Source organism: Lissotriton helveticus, chromosome 8, assembly GCF_964261635.1.
Source record: "Lissotriton helveticus chromosome 8, aLisHel1.1, whole genome shotgun sequence".
Taxonomy (NCBI): Eukaryota; Metazoa; Chordata; class Amphibia; order Caudata; family Salamandridae; genus Lissotriton; species Lissotriton helveticus.
This window is the reverse complement of record NC_136069.1, coordinates 371,753,404-371,769,699: the sequence shown is the minus strand read 5'-3', so window position 1 is coordinate 371,769,699 and position 16,296 is coordinate 371,753,404. Positions and strand designations below refer to the sequence as shown.

The following is a 16,296-nucleotide window of genomic DNA, read 5'->3' as shown; positions in this document are numbered from 1 at the left end:
CTTTGTGTTATTTTGACATGCACTGCATCCTGGAAGCACAAAGTGGAGAGGTGCTCCTATCTCACTCCTAGCATTCTTGGTCTGAGTTAACATATTACACACCGCCTGAGAAGCTTCTTCCAAACACACACGGCACCAACAAAATGTAGGCACAATTTACTTACTTTGTTTCGACTAACTAGCATATAGCATCTAACAATTTGTTATCCTATTCCTACTTTTCTCTTCCTACTTTTCCCCATATATACAGCATGCCCTGTCCCCCGTGCAGCGGACGCGCACTGCGGGCGCACCAAAGGCAAGCCCGTCTGCGTCTGTCCGCGCCGAGAACGCGCCAGGGGCCAGGGATGCTGTCTCTCTGCCACCAGTCTCCCGCCCTAAGCTAAGGGATTCGAGGGGGGGCACTTTTAGATCTGGGTACGAGGAACCCGCCGTGTTGTGACCATATCTTAAACATTGAAAGGCTGTTCAGAAAGGACCCGTCTGCTTGTATGAAGTGTGGCTTGTGCTGTATGGGCGGAGAAGTGAACAGCCACTCGAATAGGACAACTAGAGTAATCCCTACGGGAAGGAGGAAGACGCTACAGGGCTTTCCTATCAACGCCAGGTCCTTGATTAAAAACAATGTGGCTTTTAAAGATTTTGTTCTAAAGCACTTTCCTGATTGGGTATTTTTAACTGAGACCTGGGCAAATGAGTTTTCCGGTCCTGAGATCGTAGAAGCCATTCCAGCAGGATTTTGTCTCTTTAGACTGGATAGGGAGGGAGGACGGGTGGGGGGGTCTAGATATCCTGGTTAGGGATACCTTCACCTGTAGATCAGAACCGCTCACTTCGACGCTCGATTCATGCCAGGCTCTATACTTCTCGATAAATTCTACCCCTACGGAAAGCTTTTCAGGGGTCCTCTGCTATAGGCCCCTTGGCTCTAGGCCACATTTAGCCATGACCTGTGCATTAGGCTAGAACCCTATCTAGAGAGATTGAATTAAACTCTTCTTGGGGATTTTAATTTTCATTTAGAAAACAAAGCGAATCATGACACTCAAACATTTATGGAATGCATGAACGGCTGTGGCTTTTCACAATTGGACGAATCCTCCACACACGTGGCGGGCCACACCCTGGATGGAATCTTTTCCAATGATCGTCGGATTGTGGTGGGTGTGCCCCTCCCCTTAGCGTGGTCTGATCATTATGTTATTCCTTTTCAACTAAGAGGTACAATATCAGGAACCTCTCACGCTGCCAATGGGAAAGCGATCGATAAGCAAAATCTTAACCTGGTCACCAATGAAGAGGTTGCCACTGCTCTGGCTGATTTTCAGCACCTGGAACACCTAAGTGCTGACTCTGCAGCTGATAACCTCTCTGAGAAGATTTTAGCAGGGATGAACACTCTCGTCCCCAGAAAACCCCATTACTCGGCCAGAAAGAAGCCTTCTGCACCCTGGTTCTCCGACCGTTTGCATAAGATGAGACAAAAGTGCAGAAGGAAGGAAAGACTCTGGCGGAGGGATCTGGCTCCCCGGGGTAGAGAGTTACACAAGCAATCCCTGAAGGCATATAGAACAGCTATCATTGAAGAAAAGGGAAGCTACTACTCAAAGATATCAGAGAGCCTGACGTCACCCAAGGAGCTTTTTAACATCTTTAACTCCCTTGTTGCATCCACGGTCTCGGATTCGGTGGAGCCATCTCAGGCGCTCTGTGATAGGCTGGCCTCCTTTTTCTGCTCTAAGATATCTGACATTTATGCCCAGTTGGAGATCCTAAATGCTAATCAGGTACCCGGTGGCTTACCGGAGATCTATCCTTGTGATAGCAAGAGAAATAAGGAATCGGCAAGTCTCTCTGCCTTTCCAACGCTTACTCCAGAAACAGTTGAGAATTTACTTGATGGAGTCAAGTCGGGGTCGCCTCTGGATCCTTGTTCACCACGGTTCTGAATCTAGCCATCTCACAGGGCCAGTATCCTCTAAGTTGGAAAGCAGAAGTGGTTAGGCCTCTTTTAAAAAAAGCCATCGCTAGACCCGTCAAATTTGAAACATTTCCGTCTGTGCCGGTCCCAGCAAAAATCTTAGAATCCCACCTGAACTCTCATTTGAGTGCTTATTTGAGGGAACATCAGATTTTGGATGGCTTGCAACATGGCTTCAGAAGGTCTCATAGCACGGAGACTGCCCTCACTGCAGTTTTGGATAATGTACGAGTTCAGGTGGATGCAGGTTATACTACTCTCTTGATCTTACTTGACCTCACTGCAGCATCCCATACCCTGTCTCGCCAGAGACTGGTGGAGCATCTCAGGGAGAATGGGGTCGGGGGCTTGGCTTTGGAATTTCTCGCTTCCTTCCTGGAAGAGCGGTCCCAAATAATCAAATTGGGAAGCCCTACTCGGAGTCTATCCCCCTTGTCTGCGGTGTGCCTCAGGGCTCCTCCCTGAGCCCCACTTTATTTAATATCTATGTGGCCCCGCTGGCAGGGGTGGTTAAGTCATTCGGCTTGTAAGTTCTGTCTTATGCAGATGACACCCAAATTATGGTGTCAATCACGCAAAACGCTACAGACTCCACGCAGAACTTTAAGAACTGAATGTTAGCAGTCTCGTCATGGATGGTACAAAACTATCTTAAATTGAACGGCGAGAAGACGGAAGTCCTGACAGGCCTAACATCTGGTCTAGGGAGTGGTGGCCTGACTCCCTAGACGCCTGTCCAACTCCGGTCTCCAATGGGAAAAATCTGGGAGTGGTGGTGGATGACTCCCTATTCATTAATCTGCAGGATTCTAGGACCTGCTTTGGGCTTATCAGGATCATAAGGAAAATCTCTCAGTTCCTTTCATTTGAAGCATGCAAAAGAGTGGTGGTTGCATTAATACTGTCCAGATTAGTCTATTGCAACGCCCTCTATTTAGGCATCAACAAAGGCCAGCTGCGCCGCCTGCAGTTGGTGTAAAATGCCGCTGCCAGGCTGATGATGGACCTTCCCAAACATCATTCGGTCTCGTCTTCCCTTGGGTCGTTGCACTGGCTCCCGGTGGATCGCAGAATTGTATTTAAAACCCTCTGCCTCACTCATAACGCATACTATGGCCTGAGCTCTTCGGGCATAAAGACAATTTTTCAACAGTATGTTCCCTCTAGGAACCTGAGGTCAGCAAAAAAGAACCTCCTTGTTGTTCCTGGGGTCAAAAAGATGAGATGGGGCGGGAGGGCCTTTTCATTTACGGCTGCGAATGTTTGGAACTCTCTCCCGGACTTTCTCTCGGGGCAATGAGTACACTCAATCTTTCGTAAAGCCCTTAAGACTCGGTTGTTCCCTGAAAGTCGGGTTTGAGTAGGAATCGGTTCTGCCTGTATGTTGATCAGTGCTAGCGCCTTGATGCCCTTGGGCTGAGTCCACGCTCTAAAAGTCTCACATTTATTCATTCATTCATTCAAATTCCTGCTTAAGCAAAGCGAACAAAAAACACTACAGTACACAATGTCAGTTTCTTTAGAGGATGTGTATATCCTTGATGCAGTCAATGCTAAGTTTATATATATGATTCCATACCAGTTCATATGCTTTCATCGTATGTCGAAAATGCAGGGTCCAGTGTTTGAAGAGATCATTAGAATTTGATGAGTAAAAACTGAACTATATTTGACTTTAATATGAATGTCTGTACAACTACATTGAACAGGAGATTGACAACAATTGCTCAAATTCATATGCCAGAAGAGTTCCATATACAAATTTAGTTTAGCTCTGGACTCACTTGTATTTGAATGGGAAATATAATAGATATTCACCATCTCTACAAAGATGCACAGTATTTTCACAAACCTTTGTAAATTGTTGCATGTGGGTAGTTGTGTAACTCCTTTAGAAACTGACACTATGATATAACCTGTGTAAGCAGCAATTTGGCACATGTAGGGAAACCGTTTTCACATATCTAAACGAATGTATCATTTAGTATGATAATCTAGTTTATAGTATCCAGCTAACTCTATGTTTTATATTTCAGTGGTTCATCATTTTTCCACCAAGGAGCGGCGAATCCGAGCCATCAAGGAGATGGCTCGCATTTTGAGGACAGGAGGCCAGATCATGATTTATGTGTGGGCTATGGAGCAAAAACGAAGGAAATTTGGAAAGCAAGACATCTTTGTCCCTTGGAACAGTGAGCCTCCTTCCCCAAGTCATGTTTCTTCACACGGTGTAGTGCATAAACCTAAAAAACAAATTCACCGACCAGCAGCAGCTAACCAGCGTTGGAGCAGCTTGGATAGTGCAGCAGAACCAGAGAGAAACTGTCCATCTTTTGCAGAAAGGAAGGAAATATTTTACAAATGTTTTGACAAATCTTTGAGGTGGAGATTTTTTTCAAAGTCCCTTGATTCAGTATTAGACCTTGGCGATCGTATTAGTTTCAATAATAACCAGTTTCCAAAGTGCAGTGTTATCTCTAGTACGGAGAAGCTGTTCGAACAAAAGGAGCCAGGAGACTCCACAAAAGGGAGCCCAGTAATGTTTACAGGGTCCAGGAAGAACTCTGAAGATGAGTCTTTGGGCATTGACTGGTCTCTTCTTCCTCGCCATTTCAATGATTTTTGTGGCATTGATTCAGAGAATACTTCACAGCACCCTGCTTCTGAACAGTTGATTCGCGATTGCAGCAGAGTATCTTTGCCTGACCTGGTATCCCGTCACAAGGAGCAACCATTTAAAAAACTGTTAGAACACAATTTTCCTATTAAACTGGCTGATTCCTGTAACCTTTTGAAGAAAAACAAACGTGGAGTCTCTCAACAGGAAACCGATTATGATCTCAGGAAGGCTGTTCCCAAGAATCCGGGTCAGACACCTCCTGATAGTGCTTGCCTCCGGTATTATCATGTGTTTAGAAAAGGGGAACTTGTAGACCTGATAGGCCACCACGTTCCTGAACTGCATGTTGTGCAGGCTTACTTTGACCATTCCAACTGGTGCGTTGTTGCGGAAAAAGTGAATGTGTGGAAGATATAGAGTTCTGGCTCATGTGCCATTCCTTGAGCCGTTGGCAGTTGTAGAATTGAATCTGATGCTTTTTATGGATGTTTTTTGCTCCTATTTTAGTTTCCAGAAAGGAATTTTTATATATTTATTTAGTTATGTTTGTTTAATTTACTGTTTTTATTTTTTTAAAGGCGATTGATTGCAGAATAAGAATACAGGTGTATTGTATTTAGTTAGTGATAGTTTTCATGTTATTTAAAATGAATATGGTTAGTATGCAACCTGCATTGTATGATGTTTTATACTGTTGAGAAAGATGTTTTTCATACATTTTATAATTAAAAAAAATCTAACCACAGTGTTATGTTATTTTTATTGGAACTAAACATTTACTTATAGATAAAATAATGCCAATAATTCCCCAGAGAAGTGAACAATATCCTGAAACAAAATGTGCATTCTGTTGAACCTCATTGGAGCAAGAGACTTTAACTTGTGGACAGATCATTTTACAATATAAAGCAAGACTGTTCATTTCTTTAGATTACATATTAATTAAATTGATACAGGACCATAATGAATCTACTTTTGGACTCAATCCTCAAGTTAATAACACAACAGCTGCAGGGTAAATGTTAGTCCAGGTACATGAGACAACTTCAGGAGTGATAGATTTCTCCTTACAGCTATTCCACCAACCATCATATGTACACTTGTGATTTAGACCCTCGCGCCTGTATTTTCTTGTACAACACTTGAGATTCAGAAAGGGATGTTTTTGGAAAGATGAAGCACAGGAAACCATATAAAAGTGTTCTTTATTAAACCAGTAAGAACAGCCTCTTGATCCAGCGGAAGCGGTGTACATTTTTTATGATTAGTCACATTTTCCCTAATTTATAATAATCAGAGATTTTTCTATATCTAAAAGTTTGGGCCCATATAAACTCAATAACCACTTACATATATCAGGTCTCAGATAAATCTTTGCTAGAGCTAATAGGGAATGGATAATAAGAGACTGATGCTATTTCCCTCATGAGGACCTATAATTAAGGAAGAGCCAAGTAACAACCATAATCACAATATGGAACATGTAAAATCTCAACAACAATAACAAACTCTGAATACTTATCAAGTTACTTTTATCTGAATATTTCAAAATGTGAATGGTCAATATACAAGTACATAAGAATTATCAATTCATTATTTTGTTATCACAGGTAAACTCACAATACGTAAAACACAGTTCATGACAAATACATAAAAAATGCAATAACAAGTGTGAAAGGAGAGAGATGAGAGACAAAAGAATAAATCATTGCAATATCAGTATGCAATTCAGAAATTCATACGAACCTAGGTCCATGAAACTAATGCACAGCGTGCAGTTAGTCAGAAATAGCTAACCCTTCGGCCTTAAAGTTATAGCTGAAGCAACACCGTCAGCCGATGACGTGCAAAGTAATCCGGATAGTCTTGCTTAGGAATTTCAAGGATAATAGCCAGCCAGAGTAGCATAGAGAGTACAGTAGCGAAACGCTTTCTTCTCATAGAAACAGCTACTGCCAAGTTCTTTTCTCACAGTCATAATTATACCCCAAATGTTCAAAAATCCAACCCCCCTATTGTTACAATTTCACAGTTCCACACAATTTTATTGGTCAGGCTTATGAGGTGATCATTTCTTCAGGCTAGATCATCCGGAACTTTAATGAACCAGTCCATTGTATAATTCAGATGTCATCACTCTTCAGAAGCAGGAAAAATTAATTGTATTTTTCTCCATGTCCTTGTGCTCACTTCCACATCAGCTTGCAACATAGTCAACACAATTATTCATAGAAATAAATATTCTAACTGTAGGAAGGAAATCCTAGTGGTACGCTTTGTGCACAACTAAAAAAATAAATTAGCATTTTAGAAATGAGGGAAAAAATCCATTCTTCTGAGGCCTACGTTAGAAAAAGAAAAATTAACTCTAAACTAAAAATCGCTGCTTTTGCTAAAGAATAGACAACACATTACTTGTTATAGAAAATAAAGAAATACATACGAAAAGTCAATTTTGAGGATTCATATTTCTAATTAAACTCATAAATATAATCAACATTTTTAATATGCAAGCTATTTATAATCAATCATTTTCTTGTTTGAGATAAGCATTCCCAAAACATTTTTCTGTAAGCGATTCCATTACTATACTTGTCAGTTTCTAATTCACATTACTCAAGTCTCTCTCATATTGCGTGTGTTTTCATAAAACCCATGCTTTCATTGTTTCTGCCATACAATCATTGTAACTTTTGATTATTATTTTTCAGCTTTCTTGCACGTGTTTCAAGTTAATTTTTTAAAGTACCCATGTTAATAATTTTCACACTGTTAGCTGTTTTAAACAAAGATGCACAGTCCACTGTGTATGTCAAGATCCTTTATTGTAAGTTCTTTCCAAGATATTAGATACAGAAGTAAGACCCCACCAGGAACCAGCTGTAAGCAGCTCAGCCTGAGTTAACCAACTGCCACAGTCAGGTAGAGAGAGACACTGTGAGCCAGAGAGTTACCCAGGTATTCTATGATGTCACAGATGACATAGTACAGTCTATCTAGTGAAGAATAGTAGAGAGGATATTTACTACACATCCTCTTCCCTTATAGAATAGAAACAGAACAGAGAACACAATAGGCACAATACCTCAAATACAACATCAGCAGAAAAGTACAAGAATGAATTAATGAGCTGTTTAGAGATAACATTAGCACGAGGTATTATTAGCATAGATGTGAACAAAGAGAACTAAATATAATACTATATGCCTCATCCCCTTCCCTTAATGAATCAAAATAGCTAATGAAAGTGGTCACACTCTTTACCTCCCCACACACATGGGTACATCATATGGTGAACACCCTAGAACAAGAGTGAGTGTAAACGGAGACGCTAGAGAGAGACACAATAGGGGTACTCAAGACTAAAGAGAGCAAACCCCTTTCACAAAAGTTCACCAAAAAAAAACCATTTTTTCAAAGAACTAGAGCTTCCTTTGATAAAGACGTGTTGACACTAAAGATATGATAACTTTACAGCTCAAAGTCTTACCAACATGAAACCCTGGCCACGAGTTACACGAAGATAGACTTAGACCAGAACATAGTGTACAAACAATCTCCACCAAAAGCAGGGGACAGCGTAAAGTAGGAACTCTGAGATTAAAAAGAAATACAACCTCCCCTAAATAGGGTACACCACAGGATAATAAACCTGGGAACAAAAATAGGGCAAGAACTACCCGCAAACACCACTACATGGGGTATGGACTACCCACAAACAGACAACCTCCCCTGTGTAGGGTACACCACAGGACAATACCTGGGAACTAAAATGGGGCATGGTCTACCCACAAACAGACAACCTCCCCTGTGTAGGGTACACCACAGGACAATACCTGGGAACAAAAATGGGGCATGGACTACCCACAGACAACCTCTCCTGTGTAGGGTACACCACAGGACAATACCTGGGAACCAAAAATGAGGCAAGGACTACCCACAAGCATACAACTTCCTACAGCACACAACCTCCCTTGTGTAGGGTAATCCGCAGGACCATACTTGGAAATCAAAAATGGGGCATGGACTACCCACAAGCTCACAACCTCCCCTGTGTAGGGTACACCGCAGGACAATGCCTGAGAACCAAAAATGAGGCAAGGACTACCCACAAGCATACAACTTCCTACAGCACACAACCTCCCTTGTGTAGGGTACACCGCAGGACAATGCCTAGGAACTAAAAATGGGGCATGGACTACCCACAAGCTCACAACCTCCCCTGTGTAGGGTACACCGCAGGACAATGCCTGAGAACCAAAATGGGCATGGACTACCCAACAACACACAATCATGGGCATGGACTACCCACAAATACCCAACTTCCCCTAAAGAGGGTACTCCACAGAATTACAGCCTTGAAAACATGAATTGGGATTGACTACACGCAAACACCCTGAAAAACCAATATTACAATAACTCCTAACACCCCGTACAAGATGAACAAAAGCATTGGCACACATAAAATATGTAGCATGATGTTGACTAATACATAACATGCAGCGAGATAAGAATTACTAGTGTTAGGCAAGATAAATAACTGACATAACTCCGGTGAGCGACCTCTCACCCGGGATCCAAACGTCCAGACCAAACACCAAATAGGACATACATAAAGTCAACTTGCTGTGTCTCAGTAGAAGGCTTGTGGGTCGATGTATTGTCAGAATTGGTGTTTACAGTTATTGCTGAGTCTTGCCACACAAACAAAGTATCAGACCGTCTATTTGATGCCATAACTGAAGAAAAGTTCATAGATGTATAGTTCCACTCCTCAACTGAAATATCGTCCAAAATTATCCGCATCGTAAAGAAATTGAAGCACTGAAGTGCAGGTGAAAACTCTTTTTCTGCCAAAAAACGTAGGTTTTATTATCCAACCCGTACTGAGGTAGTCGTCTTCAGATCCTTACCCCTTCTGGTTGCTGCTGGTACCAGTGTTGGATAAATAGCTTCAAACTAAACGACTTTTGTGTACAACGACGCTGTGCAGTTACCGGGAAGTACAGAGCAAGCTGTTGTCTTGGCAACTAAATTGAAGTCAAAATGGCCGCCACGTCGACCGTAGTAGCGTAAGAAGCGTGGGGATCAAGCTTGACGTGTCTCCAAGAAAGGCGTCACAGGCGTCACAGGAGCGGAGGACATCAGAAGAACCTCGCTACGTGAGAAGACATTCACCAACACCCAGAAGCATTCTAAGACGTCATCAGATGGACGGGAGCAGAGAAACAGAGAAGATCGCTGCCGGCTAACCGTCGGCCAACCGTCATTATCATACAGTACGGTGAGTAACTGAACATAGCAAAGCGCAGTGATACATTAAACCCATGTTGAAGTGGCACTGTATTTACGCGCTGCTGAATAACTTCTGATGCTTGAAGAGTTGGCACACAAAAGTTCCTTTGCAGAGCAACGCGCAACTAGCAAAGAACCAGACTAATGTGCAGCAAGTAGCGAGTTCAGGTGTTGTAAAACGATAGAGTATAAGTGCAAGGACTCACCAGAGAGACTGTTCTTCATTGGTTCTTCAGTGATTCAGATCAGAAACGTTCACAGTATTTATTTTTATGCTGGTAATAAACCACTTCACCTATAAATTGCTAGTTTCTGTCAACACTTGACGCTTCCCACACTGAATGTAGGTCAGATGAAATAAAAACAACGCAGACCTCAGGGAAGAGTAAATTTTTCCAGACAGGAGCAAGGTGACAGCAGGCAAAATAGTAACAAACGCCCAGGTTGCAGGCTGTCCAAGTTGAAATAGGACACTGGTGGGGTCAGCTGGGCATTACCTTTAAGCTTATGTAAAATGTATTAAGTCCTTTTCCTTGCAGTAGCTTTTTCAAATCACACGTAGGTTCATCCTCTTGAAAACGTCGCCAAACTGTAGTAAACAAAAATGCACAGTCCACTGTGTATGTCAAGATCCTTTATTGTAAGTTCTTTCCAAGATATTAGATACAGAAGTAAGACCCCACCAGGAGCCAGCTGTTAGCAGCTCAGCCTGAGTTAACCAACTGCCACAGTCAGGTAGAGAGAGACACTGTGAGCCAGAGAGTCACCCAGGTATTCTATGATGTCACAGATGACATAGTACAGTCTATCTAGTGAAGAATAGTAGAGAGGATATTTACTACATTAGCCATTGTTTTGTTAATAACACACTTTATGAGCAGATTTGATCAAGCAAGATTTTTTCGCAAAAACATGCTTCATCACTCTGACATGGCAAGATCCTGGAATCCACAATCCAGATTCCAGAAGTGGAAGCACACAGGTTGCCAGGGAACATCAATGACAACACCAAAGAAATACTCCTGCAATAATATTTAGATGACAATCTGGATATAACACATCCCTCTTCCTCATAAAACCAAAAATACAATACCTCAAACTATATGATAAATACTCCTTACTATGAACATACATAATCTTTTTGCCATTTAGGATTAGTCTTGTTCCGCAGAGTAGGCTATATTCCCTCCAATTCTTTATCTTACTCCCTTTCCTCACTGGTGGAATCACCAAACTTTTTCATCCATTCTCTCTCTTCAATTTTGCTGCAAATGGACACCCTCCTGGTATTTCACCATTTGGTGTTAGAGAGTGTTAAGAAGAGTCAAGATACAGTAGTAGTTCTTCAGAATAGATTTATTAGTAACAGCCCCACACCAATGGTGGTGCGTGGGTCAGTGGAACATCTGTTATGACAGTTGATGTCACAGGTGGTGAACCAGGGAGGAATAGAATGTGGGGGAACCAATCAGGGAGGGAAGAACAAGGAGGGAGCTCACGCGCAGGGGAGGGGAAGATACCAAGCGCTGGGCACTGGAGGGGTGGCATCAGTAAGATACAACACATCTTCCTCTCTGGAGAGTTTTGACAACTGTGCCACGGAATGTGGTAAACATTAACATGGGAGTAAATAAACTGGAGACTGTTAATCACAGACAAAGTCATCCAAGCGCTTTGGTCTTCGGATGGTTCTGCCAAACCTTCCAGAGACCAACGGTAAGTCAGGTGCACACTCAGTGTCAGAATGGGAATCATGGCTAGTTCTGCCGAACCTACAACTGATCCTGTGACCGTCAGACGCAACTTCAGAGTCAGAATGTGGGTCATCGTGACAACTCCGATTATATGTCGAAGTGCTTGGATTGACACCAACAGACCGACCTGTCGATTGACCATCATCTGAGTCCGTGTCAGGTTGGAGGTCGTGTGTGATGACATTCCTAGACGTATTACTCTCTTCAACACAAGATCTATCAACATCCACCCACAAATCATTGCTAACAGTAACATGTTGCTGTTGATTGTGGGTCTTGCCTCCAGGATGATATTTTGCCAGTCTGCTCATGTGCCATACTTTCCCATCGCTGAGTCTTGCCGCATTGTTAAACAGTTCATCAATGTAAAGAGGAGCAGTGAATCTGCTTTCTCCTTTCTTTACTTTTTTTTCCAAACGAACTTTCACAAGGTCGCCGACTTTGAATACATGCTCCTTAGCACTGTGTTTCGAATCATACCATTCCTTGTAGTATTTCTGGGCTTTGATAATGTTATTCCTGATGTTTTCTGGTGACCATTCAATTTGCTTAGATTTGGACATCCACCCCAGGTCAATGCTTAAAGGCTGTCTGCTTCTCATGAGAACAAATGGTGCTGTGCATGTGCTGGCACACGGAGATATCCTGAATGCCCAGATGAGTTTGTAAATTTCTTCTTCCCAGTTTTGGTTTGCGTTTCTAGATAGTTGTATGTGTCCCTTCAAGACACGGTTGAAACGTTCAGTGAGGCCATTACCTTCTGGATGGTAAATTGAAGTGGTGTGATGAGTGATACAGTTCCTTGCTAGAAATGACTTGAATGCCTCTGAGCAGAATTGCGGACCATTATCCGTGAGTACAGATTTAGGTAATCCTTCACTCAAAAACAGTTTGTCCAAGAAATTAATAAATTTTGAGCTGTCAATTTCATCCACAATTTTTATTTCTGGCCATTTGGAGAAATGATGTATTGCCACCAGGATGTACTTGATTTCTCCGTCATGTCCTTCGATGGGCCCCACTATGTCTAATCCCAATTTCTCCCATGTCATTAGGGGGGGTTGAATAGGAGAGAGACTGACTTTTGACGTTTTAAGGGTTTTGTCTGAGTCACAGCATTCTACACAGTTCCTGACCTGGACCTCAATTTGTTTGTCAATGCCAGGCCACCAATAACTTGACCTGACTCTCTGCTTAGTTTTGGTGATACCAAGGTGGCCTATGTGACACAATCTTAGAATTTTGTCTCTGAGTGTGGCAGGGGCTATAGCTTTACCGATTCTATACAACACACCGTTTTCCCAACTGAGTTCATTTCTTGTTTCCCAGTACGCTTTGATATTGTCATGTAGGCTGCGCTTTTCAGGCCATGCAGAGTTGACGAATTTGCATACCTCTTGTAGCGTAGAGTCACGCGACATGTGTTGACCCCATTCTTCCGCAGATATTCCATCCAGGTCCGTGTTGAAGAGCAGAGCCACTTTCTCCTCATCTTCATGTGTGGCCATGCTTTCAGTGTGAGGCAGAGGCAGTCTGCTGAGGAAGTCTGCAATTTTGTTTTTCACACCAGGCCAATATTCCGCTGAGTAGTTGTAATCCAACAACTTGATTGACATTTTGCTCAGTCTTGGTGAAGCATTTTGTAGACCCGAGGCAGACAGTATCTTGATTAATGGTTTGTGGTCTGTGCGAAGATGGATTTCGTATCCCCACACATATGGTCTGAAGTAATTGAGCGCCCATGAACAAGCCAGCATCTCACGCTCAATTACCGAGTACTTTTCCTCTGCAGAGGTGAGTGACCTGGAGGCAAAGGCAACAACCCATTCATGGTTTGATGTGTCCTTCTGTGTTAGCACAGCACCAATTCCCTTGTTGCTTGCATCGGTGGTTAGATAGATTTCAGCTTTGGGATCAAAACCTTTGAGAAAAGGTGCCTCGCTGATTTCCTTTTTGATGGTATCAAAGGTGTTCTGACAGTCAGGTGACCAGACAAATTTGGTTTTATTTTTCAGTAATTGTCTTATACTGTAGGTCTTTTCTGAGAAATTCCTAATGAACTTGGAATAATACTCCGTCAAGCCAAGAAAAGCTCTTACATCTTCTTTGCTTGAGGGACACGGAGCATTGAGGATTGCGTCCACTAAACCTTGTTTGGGTTTAATGCCTTCTTGGCTGATGGTGTGCCCAAGGTAAATCACTTTGTCTTGTGAGATCCTACATTTGTCTAATTCTACAGTTAGGCCATGCATTTTCAGTTTGCTAAAAACCTGCCTAAGGCGAGTGTCATGTTCCAATTGGTTGCTGCCCATGACCAGGATATCATCCTGGAAAAACCTGATGCCATCAAAACCTTCCAGAATGGATGTTATGACCCTTTGGAACAGTGCTGCCGCAAAGGCTAATCCAAAAGGTACCCTGGTAAACCGATAGCAACCAAAGGGTGTGATAAAGGTTGTGAATTTTTTACTGTCCGCGTGAAGTGGGATTTGGTGATACGCGGACTTCAAGTCTAGAATGGAAAATACACACATATCATTGGTGGCACTAAACATTTCACAAATACGTGGTAGGGGGTATTGGTCTACAATAATGTTTTTATTGAGGTCCCTGAGATCGATGCAAAGTCTAATTTTCCCATTGGGACGTTTCACAACTACCAAGTGGGAAACCCACTCCGCTGATTCCACCTCCTCTATAATGCCATCCTTGACAAGTTTGTTTAATTCTGCTTGAACATCACATCTCACTGACACAGGTCCTTACCTTATGAATGCAAGGAACAGCTGAGTCTTTTTGTTCAATTTTATGTTCGAAGCTGTTGAGAAGACCAACTTTACCTGAGAACACTTCTGGAAAGTCTTTTTGTATTGCCAGTTTACTAGAATCATTAATAGACAACACCGGGTCAGCACTGTTGGGATCGAGCATGATACCAAGATCAGCTTAGTCACTCCAACCAAGGACAGAAGGGCCTTTCTTGGCAACATAAAGTCTGCAAAACGCTTTCCTGTTTTTAAATTCAAATTCTAGATCACGAGTTCCTAGGAATTCTATGTTGTTTCCCGTGTAGCTTCTAGCGATAACCTTAGATTTTTCAAGAGTTGAACCAACTTTATCCGTGAATTGCTTCCAAACATTTTCGTTGATAATTGTGAAGGGAGACCCAGAGTCTGCCATCAGATTGACTGTCACACCACCCAATTTTACATCACACATGGGTTTTTTCTTCTTTGTTGGCGTGAGTTCCAACACGTCATATTCAATTGAGAAGACATAACTGACGCTGTCGGAGTCAGAATACTCCGAATCCTCATCTGTGGAATCACTCTCTTCATGAATTTGTCGGACCTGTCTGCTCTGTCTATACAATTTCCTATTGCAGGCTTTAGCGATGTGTCCCGTCATTCCACATGACAAGCATTTTTGATGTATAGCTGGACACTTTTTTGAATCGGCTAAATGGGTTGGAGACCCACAACGATAACATCTAAGATCAGCAAAATCATTGTCTCTAGTATAACCACGTCTTTCACTGCTTTGTTTTGATTTGCTAGGTTCACTTCTTTTGTGATGTTCATGCCTCACTTCTCTTTTATTTCCTTTGTATTTTAGTTTGTTTGCATTAGAGGATTTTATAGCTTTAACATCCACTGGTTCATCCATAACTGCTTTGGCGCATCTGCCTGTAAGTTCAGCACAAGAGCAACAACTTCTTTCAAAGAAGCCTCTCCATTAACCCAAAGTTTGTCCTGGATATTGGGGTTGCTCGCGTGCATAATTATTTGATCACGCACAAACTCCTCTTGCATAGCGCCAAATCTGCAGGTTAAGGCTAAGTTGTTCAAGGCCGCAACGTAATCTTCAATGCTCTCTTCTTTCCCTTGCTTTCTTCTTGAGAGTTTGTGTCAACAGCGACACATACAATAGGCGAGAAGTGATCGTCCAGATCATCCAAGGCATGTTGATATACATCATCACCCGTTCTCACTTTCTTCTCTATGTTGTTGTAGGTCTTAACACCACCTGGACCTAAACAGTACAAAAGTACTTTTTTCTTCTTCACAGCCGTGAAATCCTCATCTTCCACTGTCTCAATATAATTAATAAAGTATTCTTTCCACTCTTTCCAAGGCATGCATGGTGCACCCTTAAGAGGTAGGAACGCTTGAGGTTGCGAAAGATTCAAGGAACTAAGAGCACACATAGCAATGGAAAGTCTTCTTGTTCAAATACTCACTGTTGAAATTCCTTTTTTTTTTTTTTTTTTGGGTAGCGTTGATCAAGTCACTGATATGCTAGTGAATGTCACTTTATGCACTCCTAAAGAAATAGTTCTAGATGCTACACTAATATTTTATTTAGTGTGTGCGTGCGTTGGAGCTGTTACCTTCACAACTTATGCAATGTCACTTTAACTCAGATTATACAACCTTCTAATAGGTCCAAACAGTTCTTTGTAAAATTTGCTTGCTTCATCCAGTTACTCTTGAAAAATTATTGGCCCTTTTTTTATATCCAATCCGCAATGTTCACAAAATACTTAGCGTTGACCAGGCTCGAACGCTGAGCCTAGAACAGCACGATCAATTTCAATGACCTTTTTTTTTTTTTAAATGGCCTCCAACGCTGTGTTTCAATGACGT

General features: G+C 42.1%; 1 protein-coding gene across 1 annotated transcript in view; it reads left to right on the top strand.

Moving 5' to 3' along the window:
- LOC144771640 (putative tRNA methyltransferase 9B) overlaps positions 1 to 5,346 on the top strand; it is a 272,818-nt gene extending 267,472 nt beyond the window's left edge. Inside the window, exon 6 of the mRNA XM_078656003.1 lies at positions 4,018 to 5,346. Coding sequence (XP_078512129.1) covers positions 4,018 to 5,018 — 1,001 coding nt within the window. The 3' untranslated portion in view covers positions 5,019 to 5,346. The remainder of the gene's footprint in view (positions 1 to 4,017) is intronic.
- Positions 5,347 to 16,296: the final 10,950 nt, after the last annotated feature.